The sequence below is a fragment of the Atheta coriaria genome, unplaced genomic scaffold (genome assembly GCF_025399875.1).
Source record: "Atheta coriaria isolate IRGN ID8LTWV9N9 unplaced genomic scaffold, Caltech_Dcor_3.1 hic_scaffold_8_pilon, whole genome shotgun sequence".
NCBI lineage: Eukaryota > Metazoa > Arthropoda > Insecta > Coleoptera > Staphylinidae > Dalotia > Dalotia coriaria.
In genome coordinates, this window is record NW_027045450.1 from 4,442,557 (window position 1) to 4,465,011 (window position 22,455).

At 36.3% G+C, this 22,455-nt stretch overlaps 1 protein-coding gene across 1 annotated transcript; it reads left to right on the forward strand.

Annotated features, from left to right (window-relative positions):
* Nucleotides 1-7,131: 7,131 nt before the first annotated feature.
* dve (SATB1_N and homeodomain domain-containing protein dve) lies at nucleotides 7,132-22,016 on the forward strand. The gene is made up of 5 exons (XM_065309784.1): nucleotides 7,132-7,427; nucleotides 13,121-13,370; nucleotides 18,471-18,916; nucleotides 20,065-20,838; nucleotides 20,924-22,016. Exons 1-5 carry the CDS (start codon nucleotides 7,332-7,334, stop codon nucleotides 21,599-21,601), a joined length of 2,244 nt encoding a protein of 747 aa, XP_065165856.1. The 5' UTR covers nucleotides 7,132-7,331; the 3' UTR covers nucleotides 21,602-22,016.
* Nucleotides 22,017-22,455: the final 439 nt, after the last annotated feature.

Genomic DNA, 22,455 nt, shown 5'->3' on the forward strand with positions numbered 1-22,455 from the left:
AATAAATTTTAAATTTAGTAATGTTTTCTTTAAGATTTATCAAAAATTTGAGAAGATTTTATATTATTTATATTTTTTATTGATTTTTGAAACATTTTTAGCATATTTCATTTTAATTTTATGATTTTTTTAACAAAATTTTAAATATCTTTTTAACTATTACTTTTAACATATTTCTCTAATTTTTATTGTATAGTTTATTAAATTCCTGATTTAAAAATATATAATTTTGTTTAAATAATTTAAAATTAATATGATTTTTAACAATTTTAATCTCAGCGAAATTTTTATACTTTTTACTCTTTTAACACATCTAATGATCCGATAGAATGTTCATGAAACGTAAATAATCTAATCAAACGTAATCTAATAGAACAATCGTTTAATAGAGAAGGCGGCCGTCGGACAGCAGCGGCATCTGCAAGGGTTTGGCGGGGGTGGCAGCGCGCTAATAAACTTAATGTACCGAATAACCGAGCGTGCAACCCTCGTAATTGGCCATCCGGGTTACGGCGTTTTGCCACTTAACTCCCAGCATCCTCCACCTTCAACACCGCCACCTACCCTCTTCGTTGACATCATAAGCAAAAACTTTGAAATCAACGCCGGGGTTTTAATTATTTTAAATTCATTTCTCACAAACACAAACAACACACATGTAACTTTAACTTGAAAGGGTAGAACACAATAATTAATCGAAGAGGGTAAACAAAGGGTAAATAGGCATCTGGTAAATATGGTCAGAATCAATTCGATGCGTAATTAAATTGCGCGCTATTTTAAAAGCTATAATTCACGTAGAGTGAACCGATCGTCTTTGGGCGGCACAGGGGCGGCGGGAAAAAGGGTTGCAAAAGCCGAGCGGGAGTTCTTACGAAGTTGGAAAGTTAAGTACGCATGAATTATGAGCCGCGGTTCTCAAGAGCCGGAAACTTTAGATTTAAAACTTGATTTAGTAGATGTGGTCGAAGTGGATGTGAATTTGTAGCGAAGATGTCGCATCGATTTATTGATTTTCAAGAGAAACTTGTGCATAAGTCTCGGAGTTTTGAAGATACAAGGATAGGACATACATCAAATGAAAGCTTAATAAATTTTCTATACAGAAAGTTTAATTAGTATTTTAGTATTAACTTAATGATAGTAGTTTTTATGATTTTTAGAGCAGAAATTTATTTTTGTAAAATTTTGGTTACAAAACATTTTAAAAACAGTTTTAATATAAAATATTTTTTTAATAAAAATTAATAAATTAATAAAAGAATTAACAAGAAACTTTAATAAAATTAATATAAAGTAAAATTTTGTTAAAATATTTAAGAAATTATATCCGAAATGAAACTAAAACACAACAATAATTTTATTCTATTATTTTGCAAGTAATATTTTGCCGCCCTTCAATCTCCTCATCTGAGCCCTTTATTCCGTATGCTTGTGAAACTTGTAAGTCGCGCTAGTGAGCTGCAAGTTGCCGCCAAGGCGCTTCAACCCTTTCGCGCGTCGCGAAAATCCATTAGCCTTCCAATAATAATGTCCGAGGCGGGGGTGGGCGCGCACAAAGAGCGCCTCCGCCGCCCGCGCTCGCAACAATTAGAAAGGCTAAGTATATTACTTGCTACTTACGCCTGGCGCCGGCCGAAGAGCCACGCATTAAGACATGGAACTCAATTTATTAGCGCAGTCGTCGATAACTTAATCAGCAATGAATTAAAAACGACGAATAATTCACTTTCATTTTAATCATATTCATATTCATATATTTTTATATTTTTTCACAAAATCTATTAAACAATAAAATTATATTTTCTATTATGAAATTTGCAATAACAGAAAACAATTATTTTACTTCTAATAATCATTAAAAGCATATTTTTATAAGAAATGAAGCACATGATCATTTCTCGTAATTTTAATCACAGTTCACTCACTTTCAATTTAATCAAACTAAAAATCCACTCAAATTTTACCCAGTAAATACGCTTTGATCCACCGCATTGAAAATAATAAAATTTCTCACTGAAATGATCGATAATCTGTAATCAAAGTCGATTACCGCGCAAACATCACACGAAAACAGCGCAACGTAGATTAAAACACCACTTGTGCACACAGATTAGTCTCAAATAAGACGAGCATTGAGGAATATGCGTTGCGAGATTGTGTTTCGATTCGGACGTGATTTGCGATTGCGTTAAGTCGATAAGCCGCGATCGCGCGATTGATCCTGTGCCGCGTCGAGCCAAATTGGAGAATGAGATTGGGACTAATCGTCGAACCACTTAAAACACAAAAGTGGATTTTAATCCGTAAAATAAATGCCGTGTACACAAATTTTGTTTTTCAAGAAAATATTTTATCTCCATCAATTTGTAAAAGGATTTCATTACGATTGAAACAAGAAAATATTAAAAATTAAATTTTTAATAAAAAAATAAAATTGAACTAATTTTAATTTATCTATTAATGCAGTTTAAAAATATTCCTTCATTGAGTTTTTAATAAATTAAAACCAAATTGCATCTTTTGCCTTTACCTCAATACACATATAATTGTCGCATCTGCATGTCAACAATTAACACGGTGCAAATTCCGCATCGCGCTAGACGCGTCATGATTGCTAATTAATTGTCACCGCCGGCTCGTCAGTGCAGCGCGCTTAATTTTTCCATAATTGTCGCAATAATTCGTGCGCGAATCCATCGCATCTCACACCGAAGGTAATAATTCTGCGAAAATTACCGCCGCGCGTTTATTTCTACGCCAAACACGATAATTAGAATTTTGTCATCTCGCCGGATGGGTTATTATCGCCAAGGTTCAAAGTAAAACGATCGAATCGCGCGATAAATAATAAATTACAGGAGAAATGCAGAAAAACGGAAAAAACCGCGCGCCGTTTTTAATGCGACACGCCGCGAAAACGACTCGATAATAAATCGATCGAGGCTGTTTATACGCGTCGGGTAATTTACAACAGCATTGACGACGCATCGCAATTAACGGGGTGCAATTATTTGCCAGCGAATTAATGCATTTCGATCGTAAACAAAACGCAAACGATTTGTGAAATGCAAAAAAAGTGTTTGTCCAACTTTGACAAGCTGGAAGTTTCGTATGAATTATCACAGAAAAAATATGTTTACATCAGAGTGTAGATAATTTAATTGTCTTTTTATTTTACTCTATTTTAAGACTTATAGTAACTGTTAACTGTCAAAAATTAAGCAAAAAAATGTAATTGCGTTTTATTTCCAATAAATTTTTATACCTTTTGTAAATATTTAAACTTTCACGCCGTAAACTTCCGTTTTTCATGATAATTATCCAAAATTTTAGGAAATCCTTGGCCATTTACAACTTAATAACTTTGTACCCACAAGATAACCTCCCAATATATCCGTTAAATGATTAGAATTAGCTTTAAAGACCGAAAATCTCAGTTCAAAGGAGAAAACACGCAAATCTAATAAAATTTACGACGGAATATTTACCAGCTTTGCGAGAATTACACACCATCGACCATTCGTGCTCAATTGACCGTCCCTTTTCTCAACAGCCCTTAACACGGTCGTTTTACGATTTGGGAACGACCCTTATTGTAAATTTTATGTTGTGGAGGTTTTAAGCAAATTGAGGAAAGATTTTGAAGACCTATGGTAATCGGATAACTGTATCTTATCCGTTTAAGAATGAAAAGGCAAGAAATTGATTTTATGTAAATATTAATTATGGAATTAATTTTGAGAAAGATTTAGATAAATTTAATAAATTTAGAATATTTTAGAGAATTATTTAATTTATGAACAAAATATTTGTGTTATTTACATCAAATATTTTTTTAAATTTTCTTTAAATGTTACTTTACCACTATACCAAATCTCAAATCTTTAAGTCATTTCTAAGTTGGTGAAATTTGAGGCTAAAATTTTGAAAAATCAGCCAAATGTCGTTTCTAGCGCCACAAATCGTTCCTAGACGCTACACCACGTTATTAATAGCAATTTTATGAAAATTTATTACATCTTAGCTGGAATTCAACGTCGGGTTTGACTTTTGTGTGCTTCTCGGACTGTGATATGGCCCTAGTGGTTTATTGCGAGGGCGCGCTGCGCTTTACTTTTGTGACTTTAGTCCCGAAACGAGGCCGGAGATCAGCGCGCACGCACCGATCGGATCTCAGATAGTAGTCGGGATTTACCTGAGTGCTGAGCCGAAATCTACCTGCCCGAAATTCATCCCAAACGATATTTTATTACGGCAAAAAATTCCGTTAAGTCGGCGAAACAAAACAAAACATAATTTTTAAAAAAGAAAAAAAAGTTAAGTCAAAATTTAAACTCGAATAACAGAAAAAGTAGTTAGCGAATATTAGAATTTCAGACGTATGTTAATAGGCAATTTAATTCTCTACACTGTAGAAATAAAATTATTAAGATCGGTCAATAAATGATTAAGTTATTAACAATTTTCTAATGTTTTTCAAAACTTGGCGTTATTTTTGTTTGCTTAATTTTAATTTATTATAACACACGTTACGACCAATTGAAATACATTATTTAAAGTACATCTTATAGAGAATTTAACTGACTTTAATCTGCTTTTTATTTCAAAAAAATCTATGGATAAATACAGGGGTAAATCAACTTTGCAAAAATTTGTGTCCTACAACAGAAGTTGAATTATGCCTTAAAAAGTCTAATAAATTCTAAAGCGATCCAAATCTCCTCCAAACTCTACCTATCCGCAATAAAACAACCCTCCAGCCCTCTTGCTATTCTCTTTTTATGCTCCGCGTCCATTTCTAGGTCTTATAAGATCCAGCAGTCGCGTTTTTGCCGACTTCGCAACGCATTATCGTCGTGCGGCCGGCGCTCACCGGTTCTTTCGAATTTCGGACCGCGCGGCCATTAATATTTGATGGACGCAGCCCGAAACGACAGGTTGATTTCGATGATGCCGCTGGTGTTGGTGTGGTGGTGCGCAGGTAGAAGCACAGCAGGCTTATGCTCGCTCGGTGAGCCCACGAAGTCAAAGTCGGACGAGGATAATCCGCTTACCCGCTTACCGTATTTGCTGCGCTGTTTCGAACACAACAGAACCGCGGTGGACGGCGGAGCGGAGAGCAGGAAGACGTGGTGAGGACATTCTTGTTGTGTTGGAGTGGAGTAGAGATGAGCGGTTGAGGAAGAGATCCGAGGTGACATTGCAGCCAAAATGCAGCTCATCAGTTAAATCAAGCTAAAATTCATGAGGTTAGGATTTTAGAGTTTAGGGAATTAAGAATTTAATAATTTAACGTTTTAATTATCGATACAATTATTTTTAGCAATATTCACACATATACTGATAAAAATATTGTAAATTTAAGTAATCGCAGCGTTTTTTTCAAATTATAATTTCAAAATTTCCGAAAAAAAAGATTAACTTTTCTATTTTTGGTTATAAATAAGATATTTTTGGAGAAATAGTATATCTGGAAGCTACAAATCTTACTGTTTGGTTAATAATTTTCAAATTTGCACCAAAATGACATTTTTCCCCAAAATTTTCCGAAAAATGCAGTTTTTTAGAAAAATAGATGAAAACATTTTGATTTTTTTTAAATTTCTTCAAAAAATAGTTGATTCAACTTAAAAAATTAAAGTATTATCAACAAAATATCTAAATAACTTAGTTTTAAAAATAAATCATGTCGATTTATATTTAAATCATTAAATTTGTTATTAATTGCATAAACTAGTACTAGTACTCAAACCTTGAGTGATAATAAGACAGATCAGTGGAGATTACGTACGCTTATGCACGATTAGTGCGTGATTAGAGAATTACGGGTGATTAAAGGTGCAATCAGTTAAATGAAGCATTCGAAACGCTTGAAGCGTGCGTTGCGTTTCTTTTCGCGATAAAATCAGCGCGCAAATCGGCGATTAATCGTCGACTAATGCGCGTATTGTTTGGAGTATCGATGACTTGGAATCAGTGATTAAGTCATTTTCAACTGGCGGTAATTACTATTTTGGTAAAATATTTGTAATATGAAAGTTTCCAAATTTTAAATTTTTCTTTTCTTTTTTAATTTTATTCTAAGATTCTCTTTGACAAATTGAGATTTAAAAAAAGTAAGGTAACTAAAGAAATATTTGTGGTATTAGTTTAATATTATCATAATTAATTAGTGAAAATATTAATTTAAGCAAAAATTGTTTTTTTTATTAAAAATTTCTTTAAATATTTAAAATATTTCATATTTGGATGAATATCTTACATAATCAAGTTTTTTTTCTTTCGTTGGCAGCTACCACTGGCAAAAAGGAAAGCAGGATAACCGCCGGTGGTGGCGGCGAAAGTAGTAGAGGCAGTGGTGGCGGCGAGAAGCTGCACGGCGTCGAACACGCCTCGTCGTTTACGGATCGAAACCATCCGGCGGGGCGGAGACGGAGACGTCCAACCACCAACCAAAAACATCCTTTGAACGAATCATACTGATCATATCCTTTTCTTTACATCACTTTAAAAAAACAAAAAAATATAAAAATTACCCACAAAAAACAAAAACAAAATATTAAACAATATTTCTTCAATAAAATTCCAAAAATAATTTTTTTAAATTTTTAAGTATAAAAACTTAAGGTAAAAGTAGTCCTTAGGAAAATCTTGTGGTAAAGATAAGGATAAGAAGTGCAAGGATACTCGTATAGCCGCTGTGGATGGTGTAGATGGTACCGCCCACAACTCCTCGTCCTGTAAGGACCCGCTTCCCATCTCTCTCTCCTCACCTTCCCGCTCCAACATTTTTCCTCTTTGTTTCCTCCTAGAAATCAGTATTTAGAGCAAACGCTATCCTTGTTATCCATCGCATGCTCATCTCTTCCTTGTAGATCTGTACATCTACACTTCTACACTTCTACACTTTTGCACACTTCCTCGGTTCCTTCAAACCTCCAAACTCCTCCTGAGACTCCTGAGATACAGATATTCTCAGCTGGTCTCCGTATCCTCCTATCTGGTGCTATCCCTCCTATCCCTACTATCCTCTCTATCAATCCGCGCCGGTTGGACACCGCCCCGACCCCCGCGCGCAACAGCTTTGGGGACGTGCGCGTGCGATCGTGCCGCAGTCGTGAACACGCCGTCGTCGTGTACGGTCGGTTGTCAGAAATCGATGCGCGGAGTTTTGCGCCCTCGTGAGTGTTTGCAGCGTGTCTAAACTTCCACAAAAGTTTAGAAACTTTATTTTTATTCTGCAAGAAATATTAAAAAGCAATGGTAGGAACAATTGTTGATGGTTTAGTTGGGTAGTGTTTGAATTGCGCGGCGTTTCTTGGTGACACATGACGATGGACTTTCAAAGTGCGATGGAGACCTTCGCGGAAGCATGGGTTGCCGCCAATTCAAAGAGCAGTCCTTTGGCAGATTTAACTACTCAGGTAATTATTATTTACTAGGATTTAAAATTTTATCTTTAAACATGAAGATTATTTGGAAAAAAATTCAAAAAGTGCATAAAACTTGATGTAAAGTTGTATAAAATGAATTTAAATTGAAATTTAGGTAAAATTTAGGTGTAGACAAGGTATAATTTGACCTAAGTATTAAAAAATGCTATTTTAGAACAAATATTTCCTATATTTTGAGGAAAAATAAAAATTTTCCTAAAAAAGTGTTTTTACAATGTTTAAAAGAACTAATAATTGCGATAAAATATTATTATGTGTTTATTATTGTATTTTTGTATTGATTATGACACGAAAAGTTAGATAATATAAGTTTGCTTATGAAAAAAGAGAACTTTTAGAACTTTTGAAAAGTTTACGCAAAATTTACATTAAAAAATCGCAATTTTGAAAAATTACCTAATTTTGCCTAAAAATACTTTGAAAACTATTATTTAAGTACCAAGAATCAAATAATATAAAAGTATCAGTTATAATATTTGTTTATAACTTTATCTAGAATCTATTTTTAAAATTAGATAAGAAAGATGCAATCTCATAAAATATAAGCCATTTAATTATAAATCTCTTGATTAATTATAGCATTAACTAATTTAAAACTAAATAAGTCCAGAAAATTAAAAATTCAGGTCTTTTCTAATCTAATACAAATATTTTGACAAAAAAAAATTTCTAGATTTAAAAAAATGGTACGCATTAAATGATTCGCTAATCCAATGTGAATACACACACATGACACATGGCAAAACGTCGAAATCTCCACATTTCAAAATCCGAATTTGAATTCGAATTCGCATCCGACGACAAAATAGTGAAATAGTGCACTTACTGGGCAAAGCGCTGAATAAGTCGAGCGGAGTGGGATGGAGGCGGCAGCGCGTCAGCCGGAATTAAGGGGTCCGTAGGCTGGGGTTTCCGGGGGTTAATCTCGTAATGCGTCCTCTCCTCCACTCGCACTCATTTTCATTCCATGCGCCTGTTTCATTCATATCTGCACAAAATACACTCACACACCAATCTATTTAAACCTAATCCACCTATATGAATATAGATTTATTTATTAGTGTGTGTAGTGTGTGTGTGCTCGCGCTTTCCAGCCGCCCCCACACGCCTGTTGGAGGGATGGGTGGGTGTTCCATTTATATGGCGCTTAATCCGGGATTTGCGTAATCCGGGATCATCCTCGGCGAGCTGGCCGAATGCAGTCCGCGGACGTGGATCGATAGATGACCGTAAACGCGACTGCAACCCGCCGAAAGTGTTGCTGTTGCAAACTGTAAAACATTTGAGTCTGCGTCAAATATTTATCGAACACACTGCCGGAACTGTATACGGATTAGTTTTAGAGCGCGATTCTAAAAACCCATTCGATGCCTAAATGGAGCAAATTTGGTTGAAACCGAAAATAGGACTTGGACATCGATTAATACTAACAATATATTCACATACGAGGATTTAGTTTTTATTATGGTATTACAAGTACAGAGGGGAATAAATTTAAATGTCTATGTGGAAAAAATTGTAGTGATAATCTGTGTGGATGATGTGCGTTCAAGTTGATTAAACATTCGTTTGTTTGCTCGCATCCTGATAAACAGCGTCTAAGCCTTGAGTTTTGATCACAAAAATTTATGGTCTTAACTTAAGTCGTATTAACATTCACCAAACTTTCATATATAAATACGCATGTAAAAATATTTAGAACTTTTAAAAACAATTTTTAAAAGTGTAGTAGTAGATGTTTTTCAGGAGGTTTAAGTTTTGCATTGAAATAATGAAATTAATTCATATTTTGTCAAAATTGCACAATGACTTATTGTGATAAGTCTACTTAAAAGATTAAGGTACCACCGACATTTAGTGTTGTAAAAATTAGTTGAAATACTTTTTTTTTGGAAATTTTGTGTTTTTTGAGATTAAAGAACTGGTTGAATAGATTTTTTGTAAATTTTTGTCAAATTATTATTAGAAATGGTTCATATTCATAATCCAAGTTTATTTGAATAAATATCAAGTGTTTTAATACTTTTTGTTCTATATTTCTTTGTTCACTGTAAATTGTTAAAAAAACAATTTTTTTCGATTTTTTTTTTCTAAATTTATAAAAAAAAAGTACTAAAAGTAGTGAGTTTAATGTAGTTATAATTACAAACTTTCCGAATACATGACTTTATGATACAATATAAAATATTTCCGCCTGTGTGACCGGATGTAACGTTTCGCCCCGTCTGGTTATTTCACTTACCACCTGTAGATACCTGGCGACATGCTACTCGCCACGTTTTCAAAGTCAATGTTTTCCCCTTTTTTCTGTCTGGTCGTTAAGTCCACCCTCGCGTTGACTCTCACCCTCTCTATACACTCGACATTCGCACACACACATACGTACACATACACGATAATATAACGAACGAGTACACCCTTTATGGGTTAAAGTTATCTTTTCGTATCTATGTGTGGCTACTTGTTACATGTACGAGGTAAATTTGTAACTGTTCTAACTGACTACTTGTTGTTGTTATTTTCCCACAATAAGTAAATATATGTGTAAACATAGAGGAAAGAGAATTAACTTAAGTAGGGGTGAAAATGTCGTATGAACTTTAGGGGTGGTTTTTAACTGGATTTGTAATAAAATAAAATCGAAAAATTAGTGAATTTTGGAACATTTGATAAAAATAGTAAAAATTTAGGGAAAATTTTGATAATTAGGCCCAATTATTTAAAAATAATTAAAATCATTAAATAAATTATGGGAAACATATTAATATGCATTTTTATACTTAATATTAAATCGGTTATTTGTTAAATTTTGTAAAACGAATATAAAATTATCAAAAAAATTTATTTCGTACCTAAACTTCAAATATCTTTGAATCAAATAATTCTACGTGTCTCAAATTTTGCATACATCTGCCTGAATAATATATCTACCTAATTTGAGAAGATGAGTCTTTTAAAACTATTCAACGGCAAATTATTCATAAATAATTAACGTTTTACCATTTTATATTTTTTTCTTTAAAATTTTTTGTTTTTGCAATTAATACCTCGAAATAAAATACACCTACTTCAACTTTTATTTTATTTGATTGTATTCCATGCAGGATTAAATTATATAGCTGGAGAATTAAGTGCCTCGTTAAAAAGGGCTTGTTATGCGCGGATTAAGTAAATTATGACTCATGCCACGTCTGAATTCAATGCTCCAACCTCAAAACTGCAGCACACACAGAGTCCAAATCCAAAGCACGTAAGAAGAGACTCCTGCTCTCCGCCCGCAGGAAATCTTCTTATGAATATGCGTGCACCCTCCACCCCATGACTAAAAAGCGGATAAGGCCCTCTCCAGTCAGATTACGATTACGATTACGATTCCTATGAGCAGATACAAAAAACACCAAATAATTCTGTGTGTGTATGTGGCGGTAGATAAGGATAGGAAATATAGGAAAATATAGAGGGTGGATTAGTCCGATGGGGTTATCATAATCATCTTCATAAAATAAAAACTTGGCTAAGAGTTAGATAGTATAGAATTTGGTAGGAGTTGAAGAAATGAGATGCACGTTGTGTACAAAGATGAAAATTTTAGGGTTGTTTGGTGTTAGAGGGTTACGCCTGGTTACTCAGAGTTAGAAGGGTGAGTTGTTGCGTAAATACGTATCTAGAGTTGTTGGAGCGTTGTGAAAGGAAGAGGGTTGGTTTGCAATGTGTTGCCATAGGTCTGGCATGTTTTTGGTGGGTAATTAATCTGAATGAGGGGTTTAATCCACTTTTATTGCTTTGTTTGCAGGGTTTTGCTCATTTTTTAAATAGAAAAAAACATTTGAACTAAAAATTTTATTTTTTAATTCGTTTTTTGTAAAAATTTAAAGTTGGTTATGTTTTTCACACCATAACCTCAAAATTATTCACTACTTGTTTGTAGTATGTTTGAAATACTAAAGTTTTTGACCCTGAAAACGTCGAAGAGTTTGAAGTTCGGCTTGTTCTCGTTAAACCGAAAACGAGGGACGCAGTTAATCCCTCCGGGCCGCTTAAGCTCAGCTCCCATCCATTGCGCATTCACATCATCTTCTCTTCCTCTCCCTCATCTTCGAGCATAAATTCTGCTTCGGTTTCGTTTTCGTTGGCGAGGTTATCTCCGCGCATGATACCGAATTTCGGCGAAGCCAAAGCCGAAAGCCGAAAGCTCGAAAGCTGCGCGGCGTAACAGGTCGATGCTCCTGCGTTTCGCGCGAACCGAGGAGTCGGATCAGTTTTTTCTTTTTGGCGAATTCGCAGAAGCACAACCACCAGTTGAGAGTTGGCCACTGCGCCGAAACTTACAGCCACTGGGTATGACTATATGACCCTGTCACTCACTGAAAACGAGCCAGATTCCACACATTTCATCATGCGACGTCGAAAGAAATGAAACAAAGAAAGAAATTGACCATTCTACACCTGTCGTCAAGCATAGAGATTGGGAGATGGTCAATGGAATTCATATAAAATGAATTGCTATGAGATATAACCTCAAAAATAATTAAAAATTAATTATCATATTAATAACACTTAAATAATTCACAATCAATAAAGTTTTAGGAATATTTTAAAATATTTTTACATATTTTGAAGATTTTTCATTTTTTCTATTCCAAAAAACCAAAAAAATTGTATCAATGTAAAACTTCCATCATTTTACTCAAATTCTTCAAAATATTTGCTCCGTACAGATTCCCAGAGTCATCCAAGTCAACACACAACTCAACAGGTCATTTATTATACCTCCGCGGCTACACTTCATCTTCATCCTCACTTCTTCACCAAATAAAACCGCCGAAATTACAGACGCAGTACAAGGTTAACTTTATTGCTTTATGGTCCATTTAGATGTCGGATAGATTTTAAAATTGGACATGCCACCACCCTTGAGTTAATATTCTTTGAAGTTGAAGGGTTGAGGGTTGGTTTTACAGCCTGCAATCGACAAATATTTAAGGTATCATAAAATTACACTCAATTTATGATTTTCAAGGTTGAAGTAGATGCATAGTCAGAGATACAACATGTGACAACAAATATTTTATAAAATTTTGAGATAAAATATTTTAAATGCTTGAAAATAAATTTTTTGGAGAAATATTTTGGTGAAAATGAATTTTAAAGTTATTTTTGTAAAATTGAATAAAAAAAATTAAAGGAATTCAAAGTTTTACGCTAAAATATTAATAATTAATGAAAATGTTTTTTAAAAATCCAAAAATTTAGGCAAAAAATTTAAAAACCTGAATCCAGTTGGATTTGTTTCCATTGAATAAGTATCACTGGCAGATAAAGATGGTGCAAAGACTGCGCCTGGAATTTTGAAGCTTTTTGACCCCACTTAACCCAGATTAATAACTCAATAGCCGCGTTCTCCCCGCACGCCATCGATGGTCGACCGTTCGGGCCGAATAATGAACGCAACAGATTTGTGCTCGGTTTAATTCGACGCCAGATTCTCTCCTCTCGAGAGCGCGTTAATAAATGGCACAAACGAATATAATTGATCTTGAGCCTACACACACACCAACACACACACATACAATAACAAAAACACATCAATGACGTAATCATCAAGCGTCACTAAACGGAAGTAAATGTATTGCCACACTAAACAAATGAATTTTTAATTTCAGAGTCAAGCATTAGCACTGACGAGAAACTGCAAAAGTCCTAGTACTCAAAATGGCGGCGGGGGTGTAGGAGCAACCACAGGAAGTAATAATAACGGAAGTGGAGAAAATGGCGAACGACGTGGTATGAACAACGGGGAAGTACCTGAAAGACGTACACCGACAACACCAGAGGAGAGAAATGCTACACCGATGGATGCAGTGTCGCCACCTTCCGTCAAAGAAGAGTTTGAAAATGGCGGGAAAACACTAGGTAAGACATAACCGCATTTAAAGTATTTTAATATTTGTATTATGTTATCGTGGGAATAAAATAAGGTTTAAAAGGAAGTTAAATCAGATTATCGCTAAAAAGTTCGTTTTGATTGATGAACCATCCGTAAATCCATTTGGATTCCGTTTAGGGATTTTCAATCCAACACAATACACGTTAGGGGCGCAGACAGATGGATTTACGAAATTCGGCGGATCGGATTGCCGGATAGCTTCGAAAGGTAGCAACGCAGGTACAACTTGGCTCCACAATCGACCATATGTTACTACACACACATACACATAACCTATATTCACGTAGCTAACATATGTGCGCATGTAAACTACTACAACTACTACTCCTCGAATATTTCGTTTTGTGAGTCCTTGAAGATTTTGTTTGGTTTGTGTGCGTGCGTGTCGGACGCCGCTCGGTTTTCGCTTTAAGCTGGATTAAGGCGAAGGTACGGCATTAGGGGAAGCCGGGATTAGACCGCGAGTATAGTGAGGTGAGGCGCGTGAGGCGGACGGACACACCGCGCAGACGGGAAGTTAGGGATTAGGGATTAGTCTCGAGGCCGGCGGGGATTAGCGACGACTGCGAGGCGAAACGCACCAGAACGCAACCGAATCCGTGTGGAGTGTGTGTGGAAAAAATTGAAATGAATGGAAATTATTTTAAGACGCTGTGTAACTGTAACTGTAATCCAATAAGATGGGAATTTTTAAATTCCAGGCGTGAATTAGGAAAGTAAAATATAGTTTTTAATCTGTAAGCTAAAGATTTACGTTTTAAAGCTTACAATTTTTAAAATATTGTTTTTTCTTTAAAAAATTAGCTAAATTTGTTGAAAATTTGTTTAAAAAGTTAAAAAAAAAATTGTGAAAAAAGAAAATTTTTGTTTTTATGAATTTCTTTGCAACTTTTTCACATTTTCTTAATTTTTGTACCATTTTTAAGCTTTTACAATTATTTCAAAAGCAAAATTAACAAAATCCAACTTTTTCAAGGTTTTAATGCGCTAATCAACGATTTTAACTAAATTTTTATTCATCAAAATAATTTTGAACATATATTTAAGCAGATTATAATAATATATCTTCAAAATATCTAATAATACTCAGAATTAATCCCTGAAAGCAAACACGAGTAGCTCGATGAACAATCTCTTATTATTCTCATTTTGACTCAGATTTTGATTTTGATTCTTATTGCTCAAGAGCAAAAAAAATCTCCTTGCTCCTTAATCCTGCTCTTAAAATATTCCGTTCAAGTTACAAGTCCCTTGTAAGACTTGTAAGATCACCGCCTGTGTTCTCCGACTTCTGATTCCGTCCGATTTCTTTTGATTTGGCTTTCTGCTTAAGTCTGCTTATTCAAATTAAATCGACTAAATAAGCAATCGTAATCCTGATCGACATGCGTCATTACCATTTGTATTCATTCAACTTTTATCAATATAAAAATAAAAACACCCTGTATAAATCTAAACCAAGATAAACAAAATTGTGAGGTTATGTTTCTCTGCTACTGTATAAATATATACTCATAGAATAGAGATTATTTTATGATTGATTTAGTTTGAGCTGTTTGGCATTAGATGGTGATTCGTAACTAATTCGACGAATGCGCCGTGATTGGCAGGAAAAACGGAAATCGCTGGAAAACGACGATAACACGCGCGACTGCCGCTGGAACGCGTTAACTTAATCCCGCGCGATGCACGGATTTAATCCTTATATTATTCGGATTAGCGCGTGAACGTCCGAAAACAACACTACATCATCATAACACATTGTATAATAAATATATATTTTCAAAATAGGTAAAAACACTCGGTATATTTAAGTTGTGAGTTTATGATCGTGCGTTTTGGGCGTTCGGCCAGATTAACGTAATCTGCGACGATCCCTCCAAAGCGCAAGTCACCTTAGTTCGATCTAATACGATCTAATTCGATCTCCTTCGATCTGCTCAGCTCTCTCAGCATCAAAACCCACCCACATAATACTTAAGACTTTAATAATTTATTTTACTTACTTGTTTGTTGGTTGTGTTTGTGTTTATGGTCAAGGTCGATTTAGGTTTGTATTTGTAAATAAATGAAAACTGGGAATAAGTTTGATTCGTATTTATTTGTATGGTTTTGCGCAATAGTTTTTAGTGCAGGACGACGATGGCTACGTCACGAGTATTATCCGATTATCGTGCGCTGTGCGAGTTCAGCTCGCAGGTGGGTTTAGGCGGGCTGAGGTGCGCGGCCGAGGGGAGCGTTAATCCTAAAGCCCACGAAAGCCGATCCGAGGACGATAAACACGCACGCGAGCTGGCATTAAACAGAAACGAATCGGATGCGAGGGATATTCACATAGAAACTAAAAAAATTGAAAATTTTAAATTTATATTAAAAGTTATTCATGATTTAACAAAATATAGATTAAAAAGAATCAAGTTTTATAAGAGAATATTTTTATTATATTTTATTATTTATTTTAGGGGTTATGGATAAGTTTTACTGGTTTTCCTAGAAGAAAAAAGATAAAAAATTTAATTATTTGTGAATTTGTTTGTTTGTTGCACTTTTACACAAAAACCACTGAATAAATTTTGATAAATTTTGGTATAAAGATAGTTAAGATCCTGGAGAATGACATAGGCTACTTTTTGTCCGAAAAATATAACTTAAAAGGTGCAAAATATGGGATGAAAGCTGGAATGAAAATTTAAGATGACCAGAAATTGAAAATAAATAACTTTTTAGAAAATTTTAACCAAAAATTTAAAATTTGTTATAAAAGTTCTTAAAAATGTTCTTATCCTGCTTCACTGCTTCCTTAACGAAGCACTAAGTAGAAAAGTGAAAGCGTCGCGACGCATCATCATCCGCACTATCGCTCCCATTCGTCGTCTAGAGTCTTTACCACATCGACAGGACTCAACCTCAGCCACAATCAGGATTACGTCAACCCATCTCCTTCATTTCCCCATTTGTCTCTCAAATTTTTTCTCCCTTGCTCAATTTTAATCCTCAGCCCTTTTTATTCCTCTTAGTAAGTTCAATGAGTCTGATTAAATCAGTACTTTAAGGATTGTTCATTTTTTAACTTCCTTCAAAAATTACCCCGCGATGGATTTACGCAGGACGTTTTATTTACCGTGGTACTTATCAAGGATTTCCCGGAACAAAAAAGCGGGTCACAACTGCTTTTAACTCTCAATGTTGCTTCTTGTGTCTTTCGAGTCGCTCATCCGGAAAATTCCCCGCTCGCATGGTGATGAGACAAAGAGTGAGCGAGAGTCTTACACAACAGCTTATTTCGATCCTCGGCGAAGGATTCTTATTAGCTTAAGTCTTGTTAGTCTAAAGTTTTAATTCGAGTCGCACATCCTGAACACCGGGCATGAACAGGATCGCAGAAGATGAAGTGCGTGGAGGGCGCAAGGGGCGAGGAAAAGTTTAGAGAGTGCTAAGAGCAGACGCAACCCGCAATACTGTTTACAATAAGCCTCCGCAACATCCGAAAACCACCCCCTTAAACATTCTCCATCGGGTTGAAAGTTCAAGAGATGTTAATACGATTTCACGCTTTGGATTTGCTTCAAACTTGGATTTTATTAATAAAAAATTATTATTTTATTTATGGGAGGTTTATAGTGGTTCCCAGATAGTGGTTATTAAAGATTATTTATAAGGTTGCATTATTGATCAGCGGGGAGTGCTTTGTCTTGACGACGGCGTCGTGGGGTGGCCGGTTAAGACGCCGGTCAAGCTCGGCTCGCGGCGCTGGATTAGTACCCGCCCGGCCGGGATTAGCAGCCGGCGCAGTCTGGCGCGTAAGCCCACCGGGATTACTCGCCTCCGGAGGCGGCTGAGATTTGCCCGCTTAACGCCGCCCCCGGAGCGCATCTGCATTGTGTGCGCCTCCGCTTCGAGGGCAGCAGTGCAAATAAAACAAAAATCGGAGGAGCGGGACCAACGTCTCGCTGGTCTTAGGAAATTACATCCCTGTTGGCATGCTTTCCGGAGTATCCACTATGGGTCGCACAGTCTTTGTGAACCTGCAGGACTAATCCGTAAGACGCCCAGTCTGGTAATATGCAGAAAACCTTCTTAGCCTAACGAGATTAGTGTTCGCCTCGGCTACGACCCCGGAATATTACTGGAGCCTGGACTCTTGGCTACCTGGTTTGTGTCTATCTCCAACAGAGTTGATTTTGTTTTCCGGGGGTTATTAAATGTCTTGCTGGGTGGATAAATCATAGAAATTCGCAAATTGAAGTTAAAGCGATTTTTTCTGCGTTGTAGATTTATTTTCCGGTTTTCCAGGGCGTAATGCGGTTGGTATCGGGGGGCAATCAGGAGGGGGTAATAGTGGAGATCATTAGGGATGCATTTAGATTGAGGGGGATGAGTCTACTTAAAAATCCATTTTATATTTGGATGATTTTTGGAGCTATTTTTTGGTATTCAGAAAACGCTTGATTTTTAAGCTGTTCTAAACCGGAAATGTTGGAGTTTATGAGTTGGGAAATATTTATACAGGGAAATAAAAACTTTGGGAATAGATAACACATTTTAAATATGGTTTCTTGGATAATTGTATTTCTTTTTAATTTTTTTCACAAAATTTTCAAAATCAAAAAAATTGCAAAATTAACAAAACTAACCACTTTTTAAATTTAATTTCTTCTCTAAATTAATCCATCAAATGTCCTCCATGACACCCTTTTGATAACCCTATTTTTGACAAATTATCCTTCCTAACTTTAGAAACCAGATAAATTCCAGGCGAAAAGTTGAAAAGTTGAAGATTATGTCACGATTTTCGGGCCGTAATCGACTCTTATCGCATCGCTGTCATCAGCTACCGTCTGTTTAATCTTGCGACACGATGAATTACGGCATTGTTTAATCGTTAACAAGCCGCAGGTGATAAGAGCAATTGTTTGCGCTCCCGCAGCGCCAACGCATTTGAATCCAGTTCAGGCGCGCTGAACTTGTACAGATTAGCGCGGAAAAATTTATGATTATGACCGCATTAATAAATATACAGAGTGTTACAATTATTTTAAACATTAATAATTTATTTTTTGTTACAGCTAAATCTCTACCGGTGCATTGTGTGGTTGAAGCTGTGTGTTCCCTAGAAGATACACGTTCTTCAATCAATTCCAACTCGAATTCATGGAGGCGGCGAACCCTGGTGGAAACTGACAGTTTTGTCATTATTCCCGTATCGACACCGTTTCATGATTTGGTCCAGGCTGCTCTTTTACAGTTAGGGTACTCACCGGAAAGTGTTGCCGCCGCCAAGGGGGCGGTTGTTATCAAAAACTGGAAGGCATTAACTTTTGATCAAATCTCCGATGACCCAATTGCAAGCGTTGGTGAAATTTTGGGAGAATTGACAAGCGTAGCCACGCTTCGGATTCAAGTATTCCGGGGGCGGCCGGGTGCAGTTACAGATATCAAAGACAAACTGCTTAGATTTCTCATGGTGCAATCTCATGGCGTACTTATGTCTTCTGGATGTCCACTAGATGAGGTAAATATATTTTTAAATTTTAAGGTTATGTTGAAGAGTTTTCTTAAAGGTTGTGTTTTAACAGAGGTTATTAAGACCGAGTTAAGTTCGCGATTATGATTCTCTCATCCCTTGAGCCTTGCTCGTCTCGCGCGAAGAAGAATCACAGACGACTGCCACCCCCTTTTTGGTAGTGCCGTCGTTGGGTGGGTGCGCGCCGCCCTCTTGCTTTTAATAAGATTACTCCCGGCATTATTTCATGGTATTAATGAGATCAAAAGCCTTCTGCATCCGAAAGACTCGCGCTCGTCTGCACTCTGCCAAAGGTCGTAGGCGGCGGCGGCTGCGACGGCGGTAACATCAACATTGTCTCGAGTTTTGAGTCTACGCCGACATGACAAAACGTACTCTCCGACAACGTACTCTTTCTGTATCTATTTATTAGGGGCGGATTAGAGGCGGCGTGGGGGCGGGGATACAATCCTCTGATCCTTGTCCACAAAGCGAAAGGACGAGCGGTGCATTCAATGCAGCGGCAAAGCTCAACGAAACTATAACGTCGGATTATGAATTATAAAATGTATCATAAATGCTCTTTTCAGGCTCAAACTTTATAAATCCTGAAAAAGGACCAAAAGACCTTTGATAATAACAATTAACTATGATAATTTTATAACCTACTAGCTGTTGCCCGCAACTTCGTTCCGGCTGCGTTTAATAAAAATGTAATTCGTTTTTACTCTCTTGTTCTAGACATACTCGTAGTAAGAGTCAATTCTATCAATAAGATTAGCAATTTTAATTTAAAGAAATTAATTATATAAAGTTTTGTCAATAATGCACTTCAGCGCGCGATCTCGAATTCAACTATTTAACTATAACTATGATTGAATCTCAATGTCAAATTTTATTCTATAGAAAAGAGCTGTTTTGAGGATTTTCCCGGCAATTATTCGAATTTTTCTCACCTTTTAAACCTTCCCTAGACCTCCACGAATAATTCAAGACCAAGATAAGATAAATCCGCTCAGCCGTTCTCGAGTTTTAGCGAGACTAACGAACAGCAATTCATTTTTATATATATAGATGAGATTTAGAATATTTTTATCTAAATTATTAATACAAAAGTTTAAAATTATTTACTAAACACTCAGTATAATTAATTCCAGGTGCTCCTTTCTCAGATCTGCAGAGGTGGAGCAGGTAACACACCACCTGAGATGACAGAAGAATCTCGTAAGAAGTTTGACCAATGGTGGTCAGCCCAATTCAGTCCCCAGTCTCCCAGCAGGCCTCACTTGGCCCCACCATGTCAATTTCCAACCTCTGCCCCTCATCCAGCCAAACTCCTCGAACGCACCTCTCTACACCCTGATCCCGTTGGTCATCCAGCCCTTCAAACCGTACACAATCAATTCCCCACTCAAAAAACCCGCATGCGGACCAGTTTTGATCCCGAACTTGAATTACCAAAACTACAACGTTGGTTCGCGGATAACCAACACCCAAGTCGTCAACAGATCCAACAATATGTCAAAGAACTGAACAGTTTGCAATCGCGCAGAGGTCGGAAACCCCTAGATGTAAATAATGTTGTTTACTGGTTTAAAAATGCTAGAGCAGCTCAAAAAAGGGCTGAAACCAGACAAGTAGGTCACTTGGTGAATGGGTATAATAATTATAGTCCTACGAATGGATCGGGGTTTCTGATGAATGACGGGTATCTTCCTTCGGAGAGGATGGATGGATGGAGAAAAGGTGCTTGTAGAAGAGGACCTAATACTTCTCATATGTCTGATGAGTTTAGCAATACTGGATCTGATCTGGATGAAGAGGATATGACGGAACCTCCGGGGAGCCCAGTGGGTCCTTTGTCTTTGACCACGAGGAAAACTGAATCAAGGGATGGGAGTCCAAGGTCATCAACACCTATACCAGATCAGGTAAATGTCAAAAACTACAAAAAATCAAAAATTTAAAGGTTTTAGAAGACAAATTCTTCAATATTTCTATCATGTCCCTATTTAGATTGAGCCAAAGATTGAACCAAAGTGTGACGAACCAATCAACTACCACTCCTCCAGCGATCACTCAAACAACAACAAAGTCCACTCGATTTCAGACAATGGTGACCCAGACCCCGATGCAGCCGAGGAACCCGACTCCGAACCAGAAACCAAAGGAAACTACGACATGATGACCCATATGATGCGCCCACGCAGCTGTGATTCCCCCACGGAACCCCATCCACTAAGCGGACACCGTGTGCCAAACGAAGGTCTTGAACGTCTCGCTGCTTCTTTCCCACTGGTGCCCAACTCTATGTTCAGCCACAGCATTATGTACATGAGCCAATACATCCCAGGTCTTCAACATGCAGCTGCGGGTAGTCCTCCAGGGGCATCATCCGCATTGACAATGTCTGCTCTATCAGCAGACGAGCGCCGCAAACGTAATCGTACTTTTATAGATCCTGTTACTGAGGTGCCAAGGTTAGAGCAATGGTTTTCACTGAATACTCACCCCTCGCATAATCTCATTCTGAAATATACTGAAGAGCTCAACTGCATGGCGTACAGACAAAAATTTCCACGTCTTGAACCGAAAAATGTGCAGTTTTGGTTTAAAAATCGCCGTGCTAAATGCAAACGACTGAAGATGTCGCTGTTTGACTCCCAAGGCGGCCATTTTGGCGATAAAGAATAGGATTGGTCCATGCAGGGCCGTACTTAGTAAATTTTAACAATTAATATTCGAATTACCAAAGATTTCTACAATAATGAACACATTTTCGACAAGTATTACAGGATAGTGTTAGGTGGTACATATTTGTTTGTTTGTTTGTTATTTGAATGTTACGTTTTTTCCGTTTTGCTGTTAAATAATCGCATAATCGACAACTGATGTACTCTGGTGGATATTGTTAACAAGTGAACCGCAAATAATTGTTGTATCGTACGAAATAAGTCTGTATCGGAACCCAAACATGTGTCTGTCTGTAAGAGACCCTTTTTTCCAAACAAAATCATTCTATGACGAATAATGACGACCCGTTTATGTTTGCCATACTATTTATAAGAATGTATCAAATGTAAATAAAGATTACATACAGTAAAACTAATTTTATGCATATGATTATTAAATTAAATTTATATCGTTTTCAGGAGGTTGAAAATTAAGAAAAAAGTGGTAAGTAGTAAATATTTGACTTAAGTCAGCAGGTTTAGTGAATTATGCGCATGCGCAACATTCTTAAATTATGCCATGACTCAATTTGCTTACATTAAATGCTAATTTAATTATTTTTGAGGTTAGTTTATGATTAGAATTAAGTTTTATTTATTTTTTTCATTTTTGACCTCAATTTTAACCAAAAAACACTGAAATTTTGCCAAAATTTCAATTTTTAACTCATTTTCTAAAAAAGAATCTAAAAGATTACATTTAATGATAAATCACACTTTCTTTCATTTTAATTCATTTCTCTTTAAATTGTCCACCGTTTCATTTAAATCTGACACTTTCTCCATTTACTCCTCAAAAACCTCAAAGTTTTCAAT